At 38.0% G+C, this 23,371-nt stretch overlaps 1 protein-coding gene across 2 annotated transcripts in view; it reads left to right on the top strand.

Moving 5' to 3' along the window:
• Window positions 1-23,371, top strand: part of LOC138759023 (lysine-specific demethylase 4B-like) — a 445,720-nt gene that overhangs the window by 310,560 nt on the left and 111,789 nt on the right. For both annotated transcript variants that reach the window (XM_069928806.1, XM_069928805.1), the window contains exons 11-12: window positions 10,160-10,581; window positions 14,036-14,156. In XM_069928806.1, the coding sequence (XP_069784907.1) occupies window positions 10,160-10,581; window positions 14,036-14,156 (543 nt within the window). The remainder of the gene's footprint in view (window positions 1-10,159; window positions 10,582-14,035; window positions 14,157-23,371) is intronic.

Raw genomic sequence — 23,371 nt, 5'->3', positions numbered from 1 at the left:
AAAAGATTTTCTGCTTTGCCAGCTTCTGATGTTCTTGTGGTATGTTTGGGAAACAGATTTTCTGTAAGTTATTTAGATTTCCTAGAAAGCTTTTCATCCAACTCTTTTAACATTTGTTCTTAAACCAATATGTATTTTCCATTTACAGAAATAGAGAATTAGAAATAATTTATGAACACTTGTTATGTAATAACATTGTTAATTCTAGTTTTAAGTAATTTCACCTACCACGTAGCAACAATTTAAAAAAAAAGCAAGACACATTCCATTACTTTGTGCTAAATTTTAATACTGGCTCCAAGCATTTGATATATTGTATGATATATTCGTGTTTATTCCACCATCTGTGGATGTTGACATATTCCAAGTTTTGTCAAACTAGGATGTTAAAGATATGAAATGGGTGCATCAAGGATTTGATAGTTTCTCAGGTAAACTATTTTATTCATTTAACTTTTCCCTACACAAAAGTAAAATTAATGCCTTTTGTGGTAAATTTGAAAGTAATACATCTAGCACTTGCCTACTTAGAGAAGATTCAAGTGGATTTCTTTTTTCCTTAAGGCTTATTGTCAAATACAAATTGCTCTTGAAGATTCATTGGAAATACCAAGCTTAAGCATTGTTGACATTCCAATGATCTCCATCCAAATCATTGCAAAATTGTGAAACATGTCCCAAATCCTGAGGACAGCTAAGAGACCATTGTAAAAGGCAGCATTTTGATTATTTGTGCATTTAAGAACATTTGTTTGCTAGAAAATGTAGATTTTTTTTTGCAGGTAACATTATTTTAAATTGATTTCTTATAAAATTGAGTTCTCAACAAAGCAGTTAATGTGCTTTAATGTTTCTGCCAATCTTGAAACCTGTGAATTTTATTTGAAATGATCAAGATGTAAATGGATACAGAGGACCAAAATCATAGCTTGGATGTTGCAGTCAGCAGGGAATCCTCGATAATTCAGTGAGCTCAGACACTTGGATTTCTTGACATGGACTTCATTCATTTGGCTGCCAACTTCCACTCCAACCTCTTAGTCTATTTCTAGCAATGCTCTTCCTATCCTCGATCTCCCTGTCGCCATTTCGGGAGTCAAACATCTTGATAGATATCTTCAACAGACTACACCATTTTACACTTGCCCCCTGTAAAGATTCCATCTGATTCTCTCAATTTCTCCATCTCTGTCGCATCTACACCCATGACGAGAACTTCCATGCCAGATCATCAGAGATGTCCTCCTCCTTCAAACAACGTGGCTTTCCCTGACCACCATCAACTCAACCGTCTTTTGCATGTCCTCCATTACCCGCACTTCTGCCCTGGCCCCCTCCGCCCCCACACACAACAAGGAAAGGATTATTCTTGTCCTCACCTACCCCCCACCCCCCCCCCCCCACAAGCACATCCTCCTCCGTAATTTCTGCCACCTTCTGAGACATTGCACCACTAGACACGCATACCACTCTGTGCCTTCTGCAGGGACCACTTCCTGCGCAATTTCCTTGTCCACTCCTCCCTCCCCACCAATTGTCCCCTTGGTATCTACCCCTGTGACTGCAGGCAATACACCCACACTCAATTCTGTCCACACATCCTCCCTCACCACTATTTGGGGCCTAAAACAGTCCTTCCAAGTGAAGCAACATTTCACTTGTGAATCTGTAGGGGTCATTGCCTGCATCCAGTGTTTCCGTTGTGCTTTATCTACATCTGAGAGACTTGGCATAGCCTGAGATCACTTTGTTGAGCAACTCGGCTGTTTTCCCAGTGGTTACCCCTTTCAATCCCCCATCCCATTCCCTTGCTGACATGTACATGGTCTTCTGCATTGCCGGACTGAGACCACTCGCAAATTTAAGGAACAACACCCCATCTTCTGTCTGGGTACCCTCCAACCAGATGGCATTGACATGGACTTCTCTGGCTTCTGTTAAACCCTCCCATTTACCTCCACCCCACCATATTCTTTCCCTGTGCTTTCCCCTAGGTCTGTCTCTCTTCCTTTTCCCTCTGTTTCCTTTCACACAGACAAAATCCATTCTCACCTCTCCCCTTATCATATCCAGACCTTTTGTTGGTCTGGATTCCTCCCCCAGTCAGCACTGTCTCTATTCTGTTTTTTGTTTATTCTTTGTTTGTTCCTTGAAGAAGGGCTCACATCTGAAATTTTGGTAATATATCTTCATCTCATATGGATGCTGCAAGACCAGCTGATTTCTTCCAGCATTTCAATGTGTTTTTTACTACAATCATAGGGTCTGCAGACTTTCATGTTTCATATGCATTTCTCTTTTCTGTCACCAATTGCTGTTTTGTGCCTTTTGAAGGGTCTCCAGTACAGCAATGTGAAGAGTGAATCAAAAGACTCCTGACTGACTAGTCAGGGAAATAAAATCCTCTAATTCAATTGATTTAGAAAAAAATTAATTTAAAGAGACTAAAATGAAGATTATGATATACTCATAGATTGAGGTAGGAATTTCAATGTTATGAACAAACTTGAATGATTTAAAAATCTGTGGAATCTTTAAATCATTATTTTTGGAGAATTTTAGAGTTTTCATATAAAGTTAGGTTTGAGGGCGAACGAGATATTTGAACACAAATATAGCTGCCATAACAGTTTAAAACTTGTGCCTGTTTTTAATATTGCAGTTATTTTTAAATTGTGTTTTCAGTACTGTTAAAAGAGCAGATTGATTCATAATCATTTGAATGAGTGATCCGGAGTTGACCACAGTTGTCTAACTGGGTAAATGGGAAATTGAAACTTTCTGTAGAGTAATAATGATCTGAAACATCAATAAGAATCTCTGGCACAGGAGGAGGTCTGTAGTTGCTGGAAATCAATCCAGCCCGAGACTTGCCAAGCTTTCTTGGCCCAGGTGACTTCAACTACCCACAATAACCTTCCTTTCTTCATATTGCCAGAAGTGGTGATGTTTGTTCATTACACAACATTTCAGTTCCATTTTCTGCAGCTTGTAAAAGGAAGAATTGCATAACAAGACAGCTCTGGAGGATGTGATAGAGTGGTGAAATAACTTGATGAGTAATCCAGAAGCTTTGGTGAATAATTCATTGAGGTGAATCCAAATCCCACCATTGGCATACGTGGAACATTAATTCATTTGGGGGCCAAAGGGTCAAGTTCCAGAGGTGAGGTGTGAATGCCTGCCTTTAACAAGAAATGCAGTATCCAGGAGCCCAGGTAAAACTGAAGTCAACAAGGAGAGAGAAACAGTGTTTGGGGTCAGGTTTCCCACATAGGTTGTTGATGTTGGAGGTCAATCATTTCAGGTCCAGGACTTTGTTGGAGGAGTTTGTTAGGGCAATGTCTGAGACCCAACCTTATCATGTTCATGAATGCCCTAATGGGTGTGAAGAGGCTTTGTTTACAGATTACACAGCGATTCATCCTTCTTGGAAAATAAAGTCGGCCACGTCTTTTGCTTGAAGAACTAGAAACAGTTCTAGGATGATTAGTGAGAAGAACCAGGTGATAGCCATCTCTAATGAGAGAATCTAATTGCCTACCCTTGACATTTATTGGCATTACCCTGGTAAAGCCCTTTTCCATTGACATCCTGCAGGTTACCATTGACCAGAACTGAATTTTCTAATGCCCAAAACCTTTACTAAATATGCAAGGCTCAAGTGAGGAACATAAAAGACTATTCTCCATTAACTAGGTGAGTGCAGCTCTGTCCACATCAGAACAAAGCAGCTTGCTCCACTATTTTAACTGTTTATTTGCATCTCCACACTCCATTTTATGTCATCTACAAAGTGCACTGTGGTAACTAGTCATGGTGATTCAGCAGTACCCCATAAAAAAAGAGCAAATATAAAATAAGGTGAAAATGGCATAAAAATTACTTACAGGATCCCTTCCTTGTCACACACCATCCTGACTTGGAAAGATATTGGTGTTTTATCATCTCAGATCTCATTGTCAGAGAGTATCAGAAGAGGTGAAGTCATTCACCTTCTGAAGGATAAATGATATGAGAATTTATTGTCATATACATAGACTACAATGCACAGATGCCCCAAAATTCTTCTTGGCTGCAGTCACATAAGATACACCAACTACAATAATGTAAACTAATTTACCATGGAGTAGAAAATGAGATAATAAATATAACATTCACAGTTGCAGATAGTGCATGGTGATTTTTTTGGTAGCCCAGTAGTTTATAGTTAGGGTAGATCAGGAGGTTCGAGAGGCTGTTAGCTGTTGGAGAACAAAAAATGGTTCTTGAACCTAGAAGTGTCGGACTTCAGAGCTCTATGCCTTCTGCCTGAAGGTAGCAGGAAGAAGAGATCATGGCAAGGGTAATGGGGATCCTTGGTGATGTTAGCTGCCTTATAGTGGTGGCACCTCATGTGGGTGACTTCAATGGATAGGAGGTCGGTGTCCATGATGAGCTTTACTCGGTGTGGTAAACCACAGTAATGCTGTGATTGGCTGTTGCTGGCTGGACACGCCTCCCGAGATCGATCCTACCCACAACCCTTTGCATGCTCTCCATTCGTTCTGCCAAGATCAGTTGATGAGGCTGGTTGCTGCTCCATTCTATAGTCAATAAAAGCCTATTGGTTTCAGAACCTCAGTCTTTTGTGGTAATTGATGGGGCGTCACTAGGTTTGTCACTTTTGCAGCTGCCTTCCTTGTGCACTCGAGCTTCCTCGTATATCTAGTAATAAGAGATAGATGCTGCCATTGCAGGTGATGCCCACATTCTATGAAATCATTTAAAACTACAAGTGATACTGAGGAACATTTTATTGTGTACTAATGGACTAATAATTTCCACTTGGACAGATTCACATGGATACTGATGAGTGATTTAATTCATCAGTAATGCAAGAATTTTCCATTGCAACCGCTGCAATCGTGTCTGCCTGTCCCGCATCGGACTTGTCAGCCACAAACGAGCCTGCAGCTGACGTGGACTTTTTTTTACCCCCTCCATAAATCTTCGTCCGCGAAGCCAAGCCAAAGAAAGAATGCAAGAATTTAAAACAAGGTCTTTGCTCACTCCTTCCCAAGTGTGACAGTGGATATAGTATTCATATATGATCAGAAATGTATTCTGTTTAAGAAGGATATTTATTGATAAAATTATTTGGGCCTCTGCTAAGGGAAATTTTTTCCACGTATGAATATTCTTGTAACAGATTAGCACACTGCCATGTATATAAAGCTTTTCTTTTGAAGTTGTATCATTTTTATATAATGAATGAATCATACTTTTATTATTCCAGTGGATATCTTGAACAATCCATAGGATCTCAGCAATTTTCCCTCAACTAAAGATTAATTTATTGCCCAATTTCCCAGAATAAATTAGACCATAAGATGTGAATAGGGTGATTGCAGTAACCCTCATGGTGAAGGGGAATTTGGGACAGTTGGTGCAGGAGAGAGCGCTGCAACCTGAATGCCAAGTTCTGCATAATTTGATGGACACCCTGGGATGGTGCAGAGCGAGTGTTTATCTAGCCGTGCTGTCTTTTACATAATGTCAAATCAATGTCCCGTCTAAATGGATGTACATAAAAGTTCCCATGGGAATATTTAAAAGAACATAATTGCCATGATTAATATTTATCCCTCATTCATCATCCATAAAACCAGATTATCTGTTCATTATCACTTTGCTCTTTGTTGAATCTTACTGCTTGTAAACTGAGCACCATAGTTCCTACATTACAATTTAAACTGTGCGGCAGAGTTATGGAAACAAATGGAAGTGCTGGCTCATACTTCCAACGATGTGGGTTTAGTCTTCACTTTCACAAATTCTGCATTTTTTTACAAAAGGAAGGGGAGATGAATGTATCCATCATTTTACATCTCTGAGAGTCATAAAGTGCTTTCAAGCCAGTAAAATACTTTTGAAATTTAGACTCCTATAGAACCAAAATAGGCCCGTGGAAATCAGCCCACGCCTCTGAAATGAAATCAGACTGCAAAATCGAAAAGCTAACAATATACCTCTTCAAAGCATAGAGATTTTATTAACCCTTTATCAACTCGTATATGAGAAGTGAGGAGGACTATCAGGAGATGTCTATGAAGACATCTTTCTAAAGTCCCACCTCTCACTTCAAAGATACAGAGATGTACTTCTATATTTATACAATTTCAAATGAGTAGGGGGTAAAGCGACCCTCACACTTAATATTACATCATTCCATATATTAAAAAAAAGTTTCCCATCCCCAAAACCTGGCTTTTTGGTGTTTACCTTTCATAAGCAAAATGGAATGTATTATGGACTAATTTTGCCTCGAAGAATATATTTTTAATGAGAGTTTGCTAGCCTTATCACAAATTTTAATTGAGTTTAAATAGACCATCTATCTTGTTATGAGCCCAGAGGACTCCAAAGCCCAGCAGCAGTAGAAAATCACCAAGACAATGGTTACTTAAACAAAAGTTGATTTTAATTTTCTTTAAATATAAAAACTTTAACTTATTACTATTAACTTAACCCACTTCTAATTCTAAGCGGACGTGTATTTAATGTGTACATGTTCACGAAAGTTCTTTGTTTCACAGTCTAATCATTCACTTTTCACATCTCCAAGTTCACCAGTATGAGGGAATTGTTATACTGTGCACAGAATTTAACATTTATAAATCTTCATTAGGCTCTGGTGCTTAAAGTGGAATGGTTACCTCTCAGGAAGGTTATTGTTGGTTTCAGAGAGATATTTGTTATTCATTGTACACACACAAACTGATTTTCTCAAATCAGTCATTTCAGTGTCTTGCCGAAGAAACTTGCCCTATCATGGGTTTTCCAAATAATAACCTCTTCTTCCAGGTCACCACAGAGTTCCTCTTGTTTCCCTTATTTCAGGAGAAACACTCTAGCCAGCCATTTCCTCTTGTAAGGACTATAGGCTGAACTCAGAACTTGCAACCCGTCTTCAAAATGGGGTATTTCAACAAGCCTGCCAGCATGCCATTTTGCAGCCTCAACTGGTACTGTAGAACTCTTTTCTCTCTCTCTCTCTCTCTCTCTCTCTCTCTCTCTCTCTCTCTCACGCAGAGAAGAACCATGTTTGTTTTTTTAATTCTCTGCTTGTTAAAACCAAAAACCTCTCCCAAGGCTCAGTACTTCTGGGCCTTTGACTTTATTGTCCATACACAGTAGATCAGCATTCTTCATTGCTTCTGCAAAGCCAACTTGGACCCTCGTGAAGTGTTACTCTGTGAAGTGACCTACACTAAACCCCCACAACCTATCTCTTTTAAAGACATATTTATCCATAACCAGTCTAATATGACCCGTAACAGTCTGTGCACTCTGTATTTTTACAGCATGTGCAAGGTATACAACTTCTACGAGGTTTGTAAAATGAGTTCAGCCATCTTGTCTGTCTCTAAATTTTACAAGCAGCAACCTTAGCATTGGGATACAAGTCAAAAGCATTGAAATATGTGAGAGATAAATCATTCTTCCATAGCCCACTAAATATGTGCTGGCTATTGAGATTGCTGCTGCTCTCTGACGGCAGTGTACCATGTAGATTTTCCTGATAGTGAGGAGAGTTTTGCCTGTGATGTATTGGGCTGTGTCCACTACCTTTTGCAGGGCTTTTCCCTCAGAGATATTGGTGCTCCCATACTAGGCCGTGATGCAGCCAGCCAGCACATGTTCCACCACACATCTGTAGAAGATTGTCAAGGTTTTGGATATCATACCAAACCTCCATAAAACTCCTCTGAGGAACAGGCATCAATGTGCTTTCTTCATGATGCCACTAGTGTGTTGGGTCCAGGTAGAATCCTCCGAGATAGTGACTCCCAAGAACTTAAATTTGCTCAACCTCTCCACCTCTGATCCCCCAATGATGACTGGATTGTAAATATCCTGGTTTTCCCTTCCTGAAGTCAATATTCAGCTCCTTGGTTTTGGTGACATTGAGTGCGAGGTTGTTGTTAGAACACAATTCATCCAAATTTTCAACCTCTCTCTTTTGCTGACTCCTCACCCCTTTTTATACTACTATGGCATTGCCAGCAAATTTGTAGATGGTGTTATTACACTGAGCACACAATCATAGTTGTAAAGCGAATAGAACAGCCCTGTGGTGCTTCAGTACTGATGTAGATTGTGGAGATGTTCTTATCAATCCACACTGATTGTTGTCTGAAGCTGAAGAAATTCAGAATCCAATTACACAGTGGGATATTGAAGACCTGGTCTTGGAAATTGATAATCAGTTTTGAGGGGATGATGGTGTTGAATTGCAAACTAGTGGATAAAGAGTATCTTATTTTGTGCATCATTGCTGTCCAGGTGTTCAAGAGCCAGTGAGATGGCATTTGCCGTAGACCTGTTGACTTGTTTTGCAAATTGGAATGGATCCATGTTGCTGCTCAGACAGGATCTGATATCCTTCAACACCATCATTGTGGACGTGAGTGCCACTGGTCGATAGTCATTTAGGCGGGTTACCACGCTCTTCTTTGGCACTGGTGTCATTGAGTCCTGTTTGAAACAGATGGATGCCAGAGTAAGATGTGGAAAATATCTGTGAATACATTGGCAATTTAGTACTCAGCCAGGTACTCCATTTGGACCAGGTATTTGGATTCACTTATCTGAAAGTCCACATGTCATCCTCAGATACTGACTGTAGATGTTCATTAGGTGACGTGGTGGTGTGGAGTGGCTCTTTCTTGTTCTGATGGTCGAATTGGGCTTAGAAGGCAGTGAGTTTATCTGGGAGTGAAGCTTTGCTGTCTCCTACTGCACCGGATTTGGTTTTGTAGCAATTTATGTAATTTAAGCCCTGCCACAGATGTTGGGTGTCCTTCGTTGTTTCTGTTCCAGAATCCTAGAATCTCCACTCTGCCTGGGAGATGGGTTTTGTAAGTTATTCCTGCTTGTTGTGTAGTGTTCTGGATATCTGGACTTAAATACCTGTGATCTGGCTCTCAGCAGATACTGGATTTTATTGTGCATCCAGAACTTCTGGTAGGGGAAAACCCTGTTTGGTGGGGACACACTTGTCCACAGCTGTTTTGACAAAAATTTGTAATGGCCCTATTGTCATCAGATTCCCCAGCTGAGTTCTTGAACACTGCCCAATCCATTGACTCGAGGTAATTCTGTAGCTGTTCTTCAGCCTCTCATGTTCACCTTCTGTCTTTCCTGGTCTCAGAAACTTCTCTTTTTTTATAGGCTCTGTCTCTCTAAAGGCAGAAGGATGACATCCAGATGATCCAACTTTCCAAAATGCAGTCTTGGGAATCTTCCCTCCATTCTCTCCAAGGATGTCCACTAAATCTTATTCAATTCTCAGGAATGGGATTTGAGTCGACCGGCTGACATATGGTCTGATGTAAAATAGCCTGTACCTCTACAGAATGATATGTTGCTTTCATTGAACATCTAATTTCTTATTCCATCGGATTATTTTTTTAAATTAAAAAAATACAGAGTACATAAGAATACATTTAAAAAAATAAAAAGGTACATAGTTCACTGCACTCAGATCATACGATTTCATCCATAGTATCTCGCATTCTTAATAAAATAAATTATAGTAATATTTTATTATAAAAAAATCTAATTCCACTATCAAAACTGAAGCTGTTTGGCAAAAGAGAGAGAAAAAAAAATCCCCGATGCAGTAATAAATTACCTTATTAGTTAACCCCACTGCATTAATACCAAATCAGAGATTTTGAAATTAATTCGAAAAGGGACCCCACAGTATTTGAAAATTCCAATTCAAATCTGATATTGAGCACCAAATCTCATCTAAACTTAAACATGATATAATGTCACATAACCATTGAGCGTGAGTAGGCAGAGCAACGTGCTTCCATCTAAGCAACACTGCCCACCGAGTCATAAGAGAAATAAAAACTAATACATGCTATTAAAATTATGCTGCTCTCTCCAACAATACCAAACAAGGCAGTTAAAGGGGTAGGCTTTAAAATGTACAGATAAAGATCGAAATACTTCCTTCCAGGATTTCCCAATACTCGGAGGCATGTCCCACCTGTGGCCGTGCTGAGATTCATCCACGTAAAAGCGAGATGGTTTGACTTGGAGCATTCTGTTGGATTATGACTATGCGAGGCCTCAGGTGCATATTTTTCTTTTTTTTGTGCAGCAAATGGCAAGCCTCTGAAAACGTATTCCCGTTCCTCAAAGTCCAAAAGTGAAAAGAAAAAGAAGCACTTGGAACCAGAAGCAACAGCAGTTACCTCAGCCGATGGCGCCCAGCCCAGAGCAGAAACGTCCCTCTCAGATTCGCCCACTACACTGGCAGCTATGCTCTCTGAGAGTTTTGCTGCTGATGCAGAATTTAAGCCCAGAAGCCAAACCACCATGGTGTACGTACTCCCCAAGTCAAATAAAGTAGTTTTCGATAAGGCGCACATGTCTTGTCAGCAGGCCTTCGAACAGTTTGCGACCAGGAACAAAATGACGTTGTGGAAGGAAGCAGAGACCAGCAATGAGAGAGTCACAATGGAGGAGGAAGCCAGTGACCATGAAAGCATTGATGCCAGCTTTGAAACGACTGATGCACAGGTATGGCAAAGAAAGGATCTCACTTCTGGATTTCAAATGAATTTCCTTGATATGTAGGCAAATGGAATGAGTGTAGATGGTCAGCATGGTGGTGGTGGTGGAACAGTAGAGCTCATTTATGTGCTTTGTAATTCTATGACTCCATAACATGGCAGTTACAACAACCAAAGATAGCAATTTGGGGAGGCACAGGTTGCGTCAAGCTATTAGAGTGCCGGCAACTCGATTTGAATCTAGCGCTGTCTGTAAGGAGTTTGTACATTCCTTCCCTGTGACCTGCATGGGTTTTCAACTAGAAGTCTATTTTCTTCCCACTCTCCAAAAAGGTACGGGGTTGGTTGGTTAATTGGGTGTAAATGGCAGCATGGGTTTCATTCAACGGAATTACAGCGTGGTAAACAAATTTAAAATGTGAAAAATTAGGGTCAGTTTATCAACTTGCGTAACCTTGGTTATGAAATATGTAAATATTATGAGAAGTTGAAGAACTAATTGTGATTTTAATTCATAACATTATATTCCAAAATTATAAATATAAAGAATTTGGTTTTTATTATTTTCACAATTAACGTTTGAAAATCTTGGAAGTATTGCTCCAATAACTTAAAGTCAGAAAACAAAGTCATTGCCGCATGCATGACCTTTTATGTAAATAGCTACATTGAAGGATTGTCACTTTGTCCTAGTTTGTCTTTGAAAGTAATTATTCAGTTGATTTTAAATGTCAGCAAGATTTTAGAAAATATAAAAATTGCAGGCAGTGTATGAACTTTAACAAAGTACTCAAGTACATAGGGTCATCTTTCCTAGTGTTATGGAGTCCAGAGGACCCCAGAAACCAGCAGCAATAGATATGCACCACAACACAGGGTTACTTAAGCAAAAGTAGTTTTTAATTATATTTGAACAAGAAAACAGAATTACTTAACCTACCTAATTCCCCACCCCCCTCTAATACTAAACGCAGGTGTGTGTAATGTATATTTAAGATTCTTTGGATCACAGTCCAATCTCATGGGTTGCAGGCAATTCTTGTACTGTGCACAGAATTTGGCATTAACAAAGATCACCAGTCTTTGGTGCTTAACAGGATTCTTGCTGGTTTTCAGAGAGAGATTCCTTTTCCAGGACATTCGCAACTGATTCCTTTCCAATCAGTCTTGCTGATGAAACTTACCCCCTTCAGGGTTCTCTAGATGATCCTCTTTCTTTCAGGTCACCTTTCAGACAGCCAGCCTTCTCCTTTGACCAGACAGTCTTCCAAAAGTTTGCCAGCTTTGTCTTTCTGGAACTGATTTCTGTCTCTCCCCTCTCTGTTTCACACCCTCCCTCCGAGAGCAAAACTGTTCTCTCTCTGCCTGCAAAAATCACGTGCTCTCCCAGGCAAGCTGTATGCTGATACTTTGTTGTTCATTTGCAAAAAGCATTCTACAAAATTCCTGAAAAAATTCTGTTTTAAAATGTGTTTTTTCAAGCTGCTCTTATACTCCTTCCCAAAAGAACCTCTAAATACTCTGTCACACTAGTTCCAGTTTGAGACACAAGGTGGTGGTTTCTGCTTGCAACTGAGAGAATTCTTGTGGCATTATATAGGGTATGACCTGCATGGAGAATCTGTCTGCTCTTCAGTTCAAATGATTGGATTCATGATAAAACTGTTAGATATTTTAATATGCACAGAACTAGCAAAGCAGAAATTCAAATTCTTTATTCAAAATATTAAACAGACAAGTTAATATGCAGGACTACCTCAGTGCAGATTTCAACTGCAAACACCGATCTTTCAAAATGTACAAACTAGCACAGAAGTCTTTGTAGGCTTTTGAAAATGCATATCTGCATTCATATTTTTGTGTTCCAGTCCTTGTGCATTAGCACTGTGAAGCCCCTTTTGGTTAGGTCCTTCTTTGACACTTCCCTTTAATCACATGGATTTGACTCCACTTAAAACAAAAACATCAAAATACATTTGCAAAATTATTTGCAAGATTATACATTTGCAAAATTATTTGCAAGATTATACATTTGCAAAATTATTTGCAAGATTATACATTTGCAAAATTATTTGCAAGATTGTAAAATCAAACAATTAACCTGGTTAATCCTCTGAAGTAAAATTAGTAGGCTTTATTATTTTAGAAATCCCTTGGGGGAATGAAAAACTCTTGGTAGTTTGATAAGTTTGCTGCCCTATTACCTGTGTTCCTTTATTAGATGCATATTGTCCTTTCACCTATCCCATTATCAGCTAAGTTGTACCTATCCAATAAATCACAGTTAATACTAACAATGATTAATACAGTTCCTGCTCATTACATTTTTGGATGTGCTGAACCGTGAGAATTCCTAACAGACTTGCAATGCAGTTTGAGTTTTGCTTTTCATGTAGCTTGTGCAGAAGAATTGTGTGGTGACCAAACAAACATATTTTGGAGTATACATTGTTTTTGTCACATGTTGATTTTATATAACTTATCTTAATAGGCTCTTCTTGTGGTGCTCTTACACAGGCCAACAAGATAGTTGTATCTTCCTCATAACATTGCTGTCGCTCTTCAATTTTTAGCTGTTTGCAAGCTTTAACTTCTGTGTTTTGCTCATTGTATTTGAATGCAATGAGATACATCTGCCACATCTTGTGTAAAATGCAGAAACTGTAATATACCATGTATTGGTTTTTTGATTAAGGAATAATTCGAAAGCCATGTGCAATAAAACCCCTGTTTTCCCAATTCAAGCAACTGATAGCCTCAAGTAACTGACAAAAAAAAATCATGGAAAATAAATAGGTAAAAAATAGACATTTAAAATTGGTGCGCCTTGCGTTTAGTTTGCCAGTCATGCAACACGCAATCTCATGTAACCTGAAAATTCAGTTATCTGGCATCTACCGATCCCCATAGGAGCCGGATATGCAGCCGGTTTTTACTCTACATCTTAATGAATGTATTACCTTGTGCGACACAGTTATTGTAACGGTCAGCTCAATGTGATTAAAGCGCCACTGGCTCGAGTTTGAATCCAGCGTTGTCTGGATGGAGTTTGTACGTTCTCCCCTATCTATGTGGGTTTCCTCTTGGTGCTCCAGTTTCCTTCCAGATTCCAAAGACATATGGGGCTAGAAAGTTAATTGGTCATATGGGTGTATTTGGACAGCATGGGCTCATGGGCAGAAAGGACTTGATACCATGCTGAAATTTTAAAATAAACTCAAAGTTGTTTATCAAAGTTAAAACAAAAAAAGGCAAGCTAATTGTAAAGCTGCAGTAAACAGCAATTTACATGCAACTGTTTCCCTTTCCACAAGTTCTGCCTGACTGTCTGAGTGTTTCCAGCATTTGTACCTGTAATCCCCCCCCCACCAAAATTTTTGCTTAATGTTGGATGTATTAAGCAGAAATCGGTGTTCATAATATTTTAATTTTCACTTGAGTTTTAATTTTGTTTTTCTCAGTTGCCTCCAGTTTATCCAAAGCTGAAGAAAGAGATCACAAAGAGTCGACGTCATCCATTTAGTAAACCGCCAGCAAGATCTCCATTGTCAGTTGTCAAACTAGAGCCAAGCAGTGATGAAGGTGAGTGAACTTGTGACAATCTCTAATCTAAGGAAATTGGAAACTCATATTTGCTTCACGCACAATTCTCAGTTCTTTCTAGAACAACCTTTTGTATGTAACATAGCATTGTAAAACCATACCTGAATACTACTCATCCTCACCCTACCCTGTTCTTACCAATATACCAATTAAGAAATGCTCAAACCTGAAAATCTTGTCTTTGCTTTCAAACCATTGCCTCATGGGCTCCCTATCTCTGATTACAAGCCCTGTAACCCTTGAGATTGGCTATGTTCTCCTATTCTGGCCTCCTGATCACTGTGAATTCATTGTTAAACACTGGGACGCCATGCCTTCAGGGACTTGTGGTAGGTCCTAAACTCTAGAATTCTTTTCCTAAACCTCTCCATTTCCATTTCTGAAATGTTACTTTAAATCCACTTTCCATAACACTCAGTGCCACTTTTGTAATAGGAAAAGAGATGCAAGTTGGAGGGTGATTAGTCCTTCGTGGAGAATTAATGTAGATTGTGAAGATTAGAGCTGATTGATGTGAGACTTGCCAAAGTCAGCCCACAAGTTGCTTCATTTTCCCCAAGGGTAAAGAAAGAGAGGAGCTCTTAAATCAATTATAGAATAATTGATTTAAGACTTTTTTCAAACTGAAAGATGATGGAAATGAATTTGAGTCAGGATGTGGAGAAGAATAATTTGTAGTTTGCCTTAGAACGAGTAAGAGGTTAGAGCAGGAAGGTTTTAGTGAACACAAGTAAATGTGAGTTCGAGGATGAAAGAAAATTTGCCGTTTGGGCCCGTTGTCGAGATAGCAAAGCTTCCCCCCACCTGAGAGCAGAACTGGAACTTGAACGATCGAGCATGAAGTATAATTGGAAATATAAACATTTGGAGCAAATAAATTTTCTCAGAGTGCTGTCGTCGAAGAAAAGATTAACCTATTAGGCTGGTGTTCCATTAGTTTTGTGGCTGTGACAAAGCTGAAATTCTCCTATGCCTCAATATTGATATAATCGGGCCAGTGAAAGGCAATTGAATCAGGATTTAATATTTTAACGATTTGCAGGAAGTCTGAGATCGTGAAATTTATGCAAGACGTTTGAAAAATGCATCTCCAACAAAATAGGGTTGGAGCACTCTTCCCTCTAAGCTGTGTGCACTTTACAGCCAGTACACAAAGAAAATTAATATGTGCACAAAAGTTGAGTGACCTAAAATAATGTAGTATTTAATAATTATACTTATGGAAAATAGTCTCTTAGCTAATTGTTTCTGTTAACTAGTTAGTTGATTTTCAAATACCACATTTGCACATCACTAATTTAGGTTACCTCTCTTTTCCTGTTCTGATTTGTACTGCTGCAGCCCTATTTTGTAGACAGTGTTCATATTGTAAAGTTTATGAAGATCTGTTTCAAATTCTGTAGATAACCTACTGAATTTTTATTGAAATATTGATTCACTATGTCAAATTCAAAAGAAGCATGAAGCACAAAAGAACTGCAGGTTGAATATCAAGTTGAATATCTTAATAATAATAATCTGTGAATTAATGGGTATTAATGTTATTAACTTATTGCATCACATAAAAATAAGAAATACTCATTGTTTTATTTAATGGAACAGCATACATCAAAGTATAAAATAAATACGTTACTTCGTAGAATGCAATCATACTTGTTGTAGCAACTACTTTCTAGTCTCTTGGAGGATAAAAGAATGTTATTTTCTATGACATGTTCAAACAAATTAGTACTAAAGTTGAGTTTTCCAAAGTTTATTAAACAATATTAAACATTGTTAACATTATTATAAGTGTTGTTACAAGCCAGTAAAACATTATATAACCATATAACCATATATAGCACAGAACAGGCCAGTTTGGCCCTACTAGTCCATGCCGGAACAAATCCCCACCCTCCTAGTCCCACTGACCAGCACCTGGTCCATACCCCTCCAATCCTCTCCCCTCCATGTAATTATCCAGTCTTTCCTTAAATGTAAATAACATCCTTGCTTCAACCTCTGCCAGAAGCTTATTCCACATCCCAACCACCTTTTGCGTGAAGAAATTTCCCCTCATGTTCCCCTTATAATTTTCCCTCTGCAATCTCAAACCATGGCCTCTGGTTTGAATATCCCCGACTCTTAATTGAAAAAGCCTATCCACGTTGACTCTCTCTGTCCCTTTTAAAATCTTGAACACCTCCATCAAATCCCCCCTCAATCTTCTACACTCCTGAGAACAAAAGCCCCAGGCTGCTCAACCTTTCTCTGCAACTCAAACCCTGACATCCTGTCAACATTCTCGTGAACCTTCTCTGCACTCTCTCTATTTTGTTTATATCCTTCCTATAATTCGGTGACCAAAACTGTTAGATGATTAATAGAATAATGTCAAAACATTTTCTGCATCCTCCATTTCGCAGACTAAAAGAAACAACTAAAAATCTTTATCTCTCAAACAAGTCAGGAGTCAGCATAAAAATGTGGAAAACCCACATAGTCACAGACAGACTGCTTGCGAGCATGAAATACATTTTAACCCCTACAATACCGGCCCCTAATTATTATGTTTTTAAAAAATAATTACCATCATAAAGAAAAAATCAAACATAGTAATATCGGTTAAATTTAAAAAGAAAATAAAAGTCAATTATCAAAGCTTTCTGACTGTTGTAAAGGACAGATTTTTGTAATTGGTCTGTTCCGAAAGTCAGTTTTTAATCTTGATCTGAACATGACGTATAAGTTCTCTTTTGCCCTGAAGGGTATCAACAACCTTCCCCATCATCTAGGAATTTCGAGGTACTGAATAGGCCACAATGTTTATGACATCCCCGTGCGTGAAATTGTGCCTGATCTTGGACCATTGTTGTTACTCCTGCAGCAGTGGAAGATATTCTTTCACCTATCCTTTCCAGAACAAATCTCATATAAATTGCACCTGCTTCGAGCATATACAGGTACATAATCCTTTATCCGGAACTCTTGGGGGACAGTGTGTTCCGAATTTTGGATTTTTCCGGATTTCGGAAAGCCAGATTTAAGTCCACCTAATTGTGCTGCCGTATCCACCCCCATCCCCTTCCAGTCACGTGGCATTAATGAAGGAGTCTGTGTCAAAAGGTGATGCCAATTTGATGTGAATTGCTCTTATGGCTTAAACATGAAAATAACACCATAGTATTTCACAACACTCCTTCCAAGCTTTACTCCAAAGGTTCCAAAATAATCAATTCCAACATATGTAAATGGGAATTCATAAGGGGAAAATCTGCCATCTGCTGTTGTCCAGGAAGAGTATTTACACGCTGACAAAACAACAGATTATGACATAATTTTTCTGATTGACCCAGTGGCATCAGGAATCCACTATTTTTGGCTTAGATTGGATAACATGGTTGTGACCCCTATGACCCACCTCTTCGTGAATGTGGCGAAGAATCAAATCAGAGAGGTAAAGATCCTTGGCCAGTGTGACAGGATGTTTCATCTCTTCTGGCATTGCAACTCTGCTAAGTCGCCCACCAACTCTTAATACACCATTCTCCAGAATGGGGTTGAGTTTACGAATGAGGCTTGTCTTTTTAATATTCATTCCCTTTCACAGACTTGAAATTTCACCTGTAAATCTCTTCCTCTGGCAAAAAAGCAAATGATCTCCATCTCAGCATTTAACAAATTCTTCAACTGTGAGACCAGCTCAAGATCTCCTGTCTCTTTTTGTGGTAGATCTCTTTGATGGAAATTATCCGATTGAAATCGAGCAGGAACACCACTTGCTCGGTTTTTTTTTTCTGCTATGAATCAGAAGCAGTCTTTTAAGTCTGAACATCCACGCTGTTGTCTTTTTCAAATGATTCCAAGATGACAAGTAATGCATTAAGCGGGTAACTGGATCCACTTGTTAATATGATTACCTGAGTACCATATGCAATCTTACTCCTGATTTCTGGGTTCTCTGGTAAGATTTCATCTAATTTATCAGGATTTTGAGGCCACTCTTTCTGAGGCTGTAGAAGAAACCAAAGCCCAGACACCCACATTTCTTTCTTCAGAAAAGATAACTTTCAAACCTCGAGAGGCCAGATCGGCAGGTTTGTTAACTGCATTAACATATCTCCACTGAATTGGACGTGAGACTTTTATCAATTTCAGTTATTCTGTTAGCCACGAAAGTTCAAAATCTTGTGTTTTATTGTTGATGTATTTAAACACGGAGGAGCTATCAGTCCAAAATATGGAGCCTGTTAGTTCCAGTTGCAACTCCCTTTTCAATGTGCCCATTCTACTTGCAGTGGTAGCAGTTGTCAACTCCATTCGAGGAATAGTGGCTGGAGCCACTGGCCTTTCCCATTGCAAATGCATGATATAACTGATCCTGGTTATCATGCAGTAACTAACAATTCTGTAACCGTCTTCACATGCATCAGCAAAATGATGCAATTGAGCAGATGTCATATTTCCAAAATTTGTGGGTTTGAAGCATCTCTCAGTCTTGAAGTCTTCCAGCTTATAAAAATCCTGAATCCAACACGTCCATTCCTGTACAATGGAGTCTGGTATCTCATCAGCCCAACCAATTCTTTTCCTTTACAAATTTTGCTGCACCTTCTTGGTAGTCAGGTCTACTGGTGCCAATATTCCTAGAGGATCTCATATTGAACTGACTGCTGATAGAATCCAACTTCTTGTGAGAGGTCGGTCCTTCAAAATGATTTTGAACATTTTGCCACACTGAACACAACCATCTTTATAGGAAGGTTTTCATTTATTTTGCCCTGTCTGCTTCAGCTATGGCAGCCAAAACATGTCAACTGTTACTTATCCAATTGGTAAGTAGAAACTCTCCCTTTCAACAGATCGTTCACAATTCATGATAAAGAGTTCTTGGTTCTTCTGTGCCTAGGAAGTAAAATGGTCATCCACATAGAAGTTATTCCAGATGGTGCTTATAGCTTGAGAGCTAAACTGCTTCTTATTGTCCTCAGCACACTTCCTAAGGGCAAAATTCACACAATCTGGTGATGAAGCTGTTCCATATAGATGCCCTGCCATTCTGTATTCCACCATGTTCTGACTGAAGCCTCCATTGGGCCACCAAAGGAATCATAACAAGTCACGGTCATCCTTTGGTACTTCCACCTGGTGGAACATTGCTTCATTGTCTGCAGTGATGACACAGGTTCTTTACGGAATCTAGTTAAGACTCCTATCAACATACTTGTCAGATCTGGACCCTGGAAGAGCTGAGAATTTAGTGAAACTCCCCGAAAGGTTGCTTCACAGTCAAATACAAATCAAAGTTTTTTTCTTTTGTAGATGCAAAACCCCGTTGTGTGGTAAGTACAATTTGCCATCACTATGTTCCAAGATACCTCTGTTACTTTCTTTAAATAACATTTAATCATCATTTCAAGCACGCAGTAGGTATAATCTGAATGAAAGGAATGATCTTTCTTGAATCTTTAAATTCAGTATATGTTGTTCGACAACGCTTCTATTATTATGCAACATTCCCCTTTCTTTAAAGGCACCAATGCTCATTAGCTTGGCAGATCCAAGATGCTGATCTTCCTTTGAAGATTCTTGGTAGTCCCTGAGGCACTCAGGAAAGTCATTCTTGAAGTGCTGTTTTCACAGCTCAAGTTTAACAATCGATATCATGTTGACATTTGTGGCTGACTAGTCCTGAATCTCATTTCTTCCATTAATGGTCCATTAATCATCCAACCAAGTATAGTTTTGACAGCATAAGGTCCATCTCCCACACTCTTTATCATATCTAATGGTTCCAGAGCTTTTGGTACACCTGAACAATCAGCAACTCTATCTCAGAGTTTATTTCACATAAACAAACATTTTTTTCAAATCCGTCCACGGTTCAATGTCGTTTTGATGTGGGATGTTTCCTTTATGCACAGGCATGGTTTCCTTTATGCACAGGCATCCTGAGTGTATTCGCCTGGAAGTTCATAAAAATCATAACTATCCAGTCCAGCGAACAATGCTGGTTTCAGTTATTTTAAACTTGATCTATAGTTCTCAATAGAATTTTTGACCTTCTTCCTTGAAGATTAAGCTTATTCATGAGCCCCACAGTGCAAAATGACGCAGTGCTAACTGGTCAAGGAATGCGTAAGTACGCACTACTGCACTTTGTTTCTTGGCCTTGATCTTGCACGGATACTACTAAAGGTTTTCAATTGTTCTCACTGGCTCCAGTAGGACCATTTGTCTATACTGAAGCTTCAGTGCTGTTTTTATCTGTTTCTTGCTGTTTGTTCCTTTTCTGGATTCTTCTTTGCTTGGAAGATATGTAGCATTTTGGGATGCTTTTGACTGCATATGTTACAACTTATTCATCTTTTGCAGTTCTTGCTGATGTGTCCTTTATACAGACAACCAAAATATATTCTCTTTTCCTTCAGAAAAGCAAATTTTCAACTGTGCAAAGAACAGAACAAAAATTTCTTCACAGCAGGCAAACTTTCCTTTTCCTTACTTTTTTCATCCACAACTTCCACACTGGTGCCAACTGTACTTTTTTTCAATTTTGGTTGAGGGTATGATTTGAACCAACTTCTTTGCTTACTGTCTGAGTGCCTTTGATATTTTCAGACACTGGATCAGTGAAAATGTCCACTTGCCTTAAATGAACTCAACCAAATCCATAAAAGTAGCCGTTTGATAGTATTTTTTCTGGTATTCAACAACTGGACTTCTCTGCAGTTTTCTCATCCGGTAGGGTAATTTATTTAAAATGATTAGCATATTAGTTGACATGTCATGCTCCTGTAGATGGCCGATCTCTGTCATGACATTACAATATCCTCTTAGAAAGAGGGCGTAAGCTTGTAGAACTTCAGTGCCATCCCGTTTTATTGGCGACCATGAAAGAACCTTCTGTATATAAGCTGCAGCAATTTTATGCTTGTTGCCAAAATGTTTCATTAGCTCTCTCAAATCCTTTGTTCTGGCCCATATGATGGCAACTCCTTACAAATTTTTGTGGTTGTCCACTCGTGAACTGTTCCAAAAAGTATAGACAATCCTCTGAGTTTTGGCTCTTACTTTCAATACTGCATTCAAAGTTTCTCATGATCGCTGGGAACTGAAGTGGATCACCATTTAAAAACTTCAATCTCTCTCTTGGGCAGAAAAGAGAGAGATTGTAACTGGATTAACAATGTAGCCTTTTCATCTTTCCTTCTCATGCCTGAGCTTATTTTACTTTGTTCATCTGAATTTCTGTTACCTGAGGGGAGCATGAAGTACTCTGCCTTGAAAGATGATATTTGGCTCGCATCTCTGTCCACTGTGGTCATTGTTGAGATTTGAGGTTTGGCACCAGTGTGCCTTAACATGATTTGTTTGGCTACATACATATCTTGTAACCATGGCATTGTCTCTTCCTTGGTATTAAATATTTTCTTTTTTTCTTGTCCTTCCTCAAAATGTGACTCTATAATGTTAAATGCTTTTTTTTAAAAAACTTTATTTATTCGTTCAAAAAACAAATAATATATGACATATACAGCAATTAAACATGAACATTTTTTATATAAAAAAAAGAGGAAAAATTCCCCCCCCTTCAGCCAACTCTCCTAAGGCGAGCCATAAAAAAAAAGAATATTAAAAAAAAGGTTAAATATACATATTAAAATCTAATCAATATAAATTGAAATCTAAATATTCTGAGTATAACAGCCACTTATTAATAAAAAAATTATAATTATCGTGTGTAATTTTTTCCATTATTAAACAATATTTAATCTCATTATGCCAACTATTAATATCAATCATATTTGTATCTTTCCACATACTAGAAATACATTTTTTCGCTAAGGATAAAGCTTGTACAAAAGCAAGCTGAAAACTTATCTAATCCCAAGCCTTTCAGAGGTTGCAAACTACCCAATAAAAATACTGTTAGATCTAAAACTATTTTAATCTTATACAGATATTCTAAAAACAATTGAATTTTTTTCCAAAAAGATTGTATATGTATACATGACCAAACAGCATGAAAAAAAGTTTCAACCGTATCACCACATCTAAAACACAAATCCGATTCACTGAAACCATATTTTTTAAAATTTTTCAGGTGTCAAATATAATTGATGTAAAAAATTGTAATTAATCATTGCATAACATGCATTTATCAATCTAGTTACACTATCGTAACAGATATCTAACCAATCCTCTTCAGAAAAAGTAAAACCAATATCTGCTTCCCATTTAATTTTATATCTATCCCAACCCTTTTTATCCATACCATCCTGCAATATTTGTTACATAAATGAAATATAATCCTTCTCTGTTACCTTCATAAGAGAAGTCTCAAATTTAGTCATTTTAGGTAAAATCATATCTCTACCAAACATACATTTTACCAAAGATCGAATTTGATAATAAAGAAATAAAGAATTCTTATCAATACCAAAATCTTCCCTCATCTGATTAAAAGATAAAAACACCCTCTTTAAAACAATCTCCCAAAATTTTCACACCTTTCAATCTCCAATGCAATAAACTTTGATTATGTATTGAAAAAGAAATAAGTTGATTATTATACAATGGAGTGAAAGCCAATAATTTACCTCTAGAACCTATCATTTTATTTTTCTTTATCCATAACTTCATTAAATGTTTTAGTATAGGCACATTATATTGTTGTAACAAATTCATATTCCACCTAAACAAAAATTGCTGTATTTCAAATTCAGAAATACTTGTCATCTCAATTTTAGCCTAACTAGGAGGCCATACAAATCCATCAATGAACTAATAAATTTAAGTTGGGCTGCCTCATAATAATTTTGAAAATGTGGTAAACGTAATCCTCCTAACTCATATTTCCAAGTTAATTTATTCAAAGCTACTCTCGAAAATGTACCCCTCCATAAAAACTCCCTAACCATTTTATTTAAATCTCTAAAAAAATTTATCAAGTAAATACGGAATAGATTGAAACAAATATTGTATACGCGGAAAGATATTCATCTTAATTGTATTTATCCTTCCCATTAAATTAATAGGTAAATCTTTCCATTTAATCAAATCAGTTTTAATTTTTTTCATTAACGGAGCACAATTTAATTTATATAAAGATTGATAATTAACATTCAAAATTATACCCAGATATTTAATTCGATCAGTCCACTTCAAATTAATAATATTCTTATAAACTGAATGATCTCCTTCACTTACCG

This window comes from Narcine bancroftii, chromosome 3, assembly GCF_036971445.1.
Source record: "Narcine bancroftii isolate sNarBan1 chromosome 3, sNarBan1.hap1, whole genome shotgun sequence".
NCBI classification, from domain to species: Eukaryota; Metazoa; Chordata; class Chondrichthyes; order Torpediniformes; family Narcinidae; genus Narcine; species Narcine bancroftii.
Note: the sequence above shows the minus strand (reverse complement) of the source record. Positions and strands in the feature narration are given on the sequence as shown.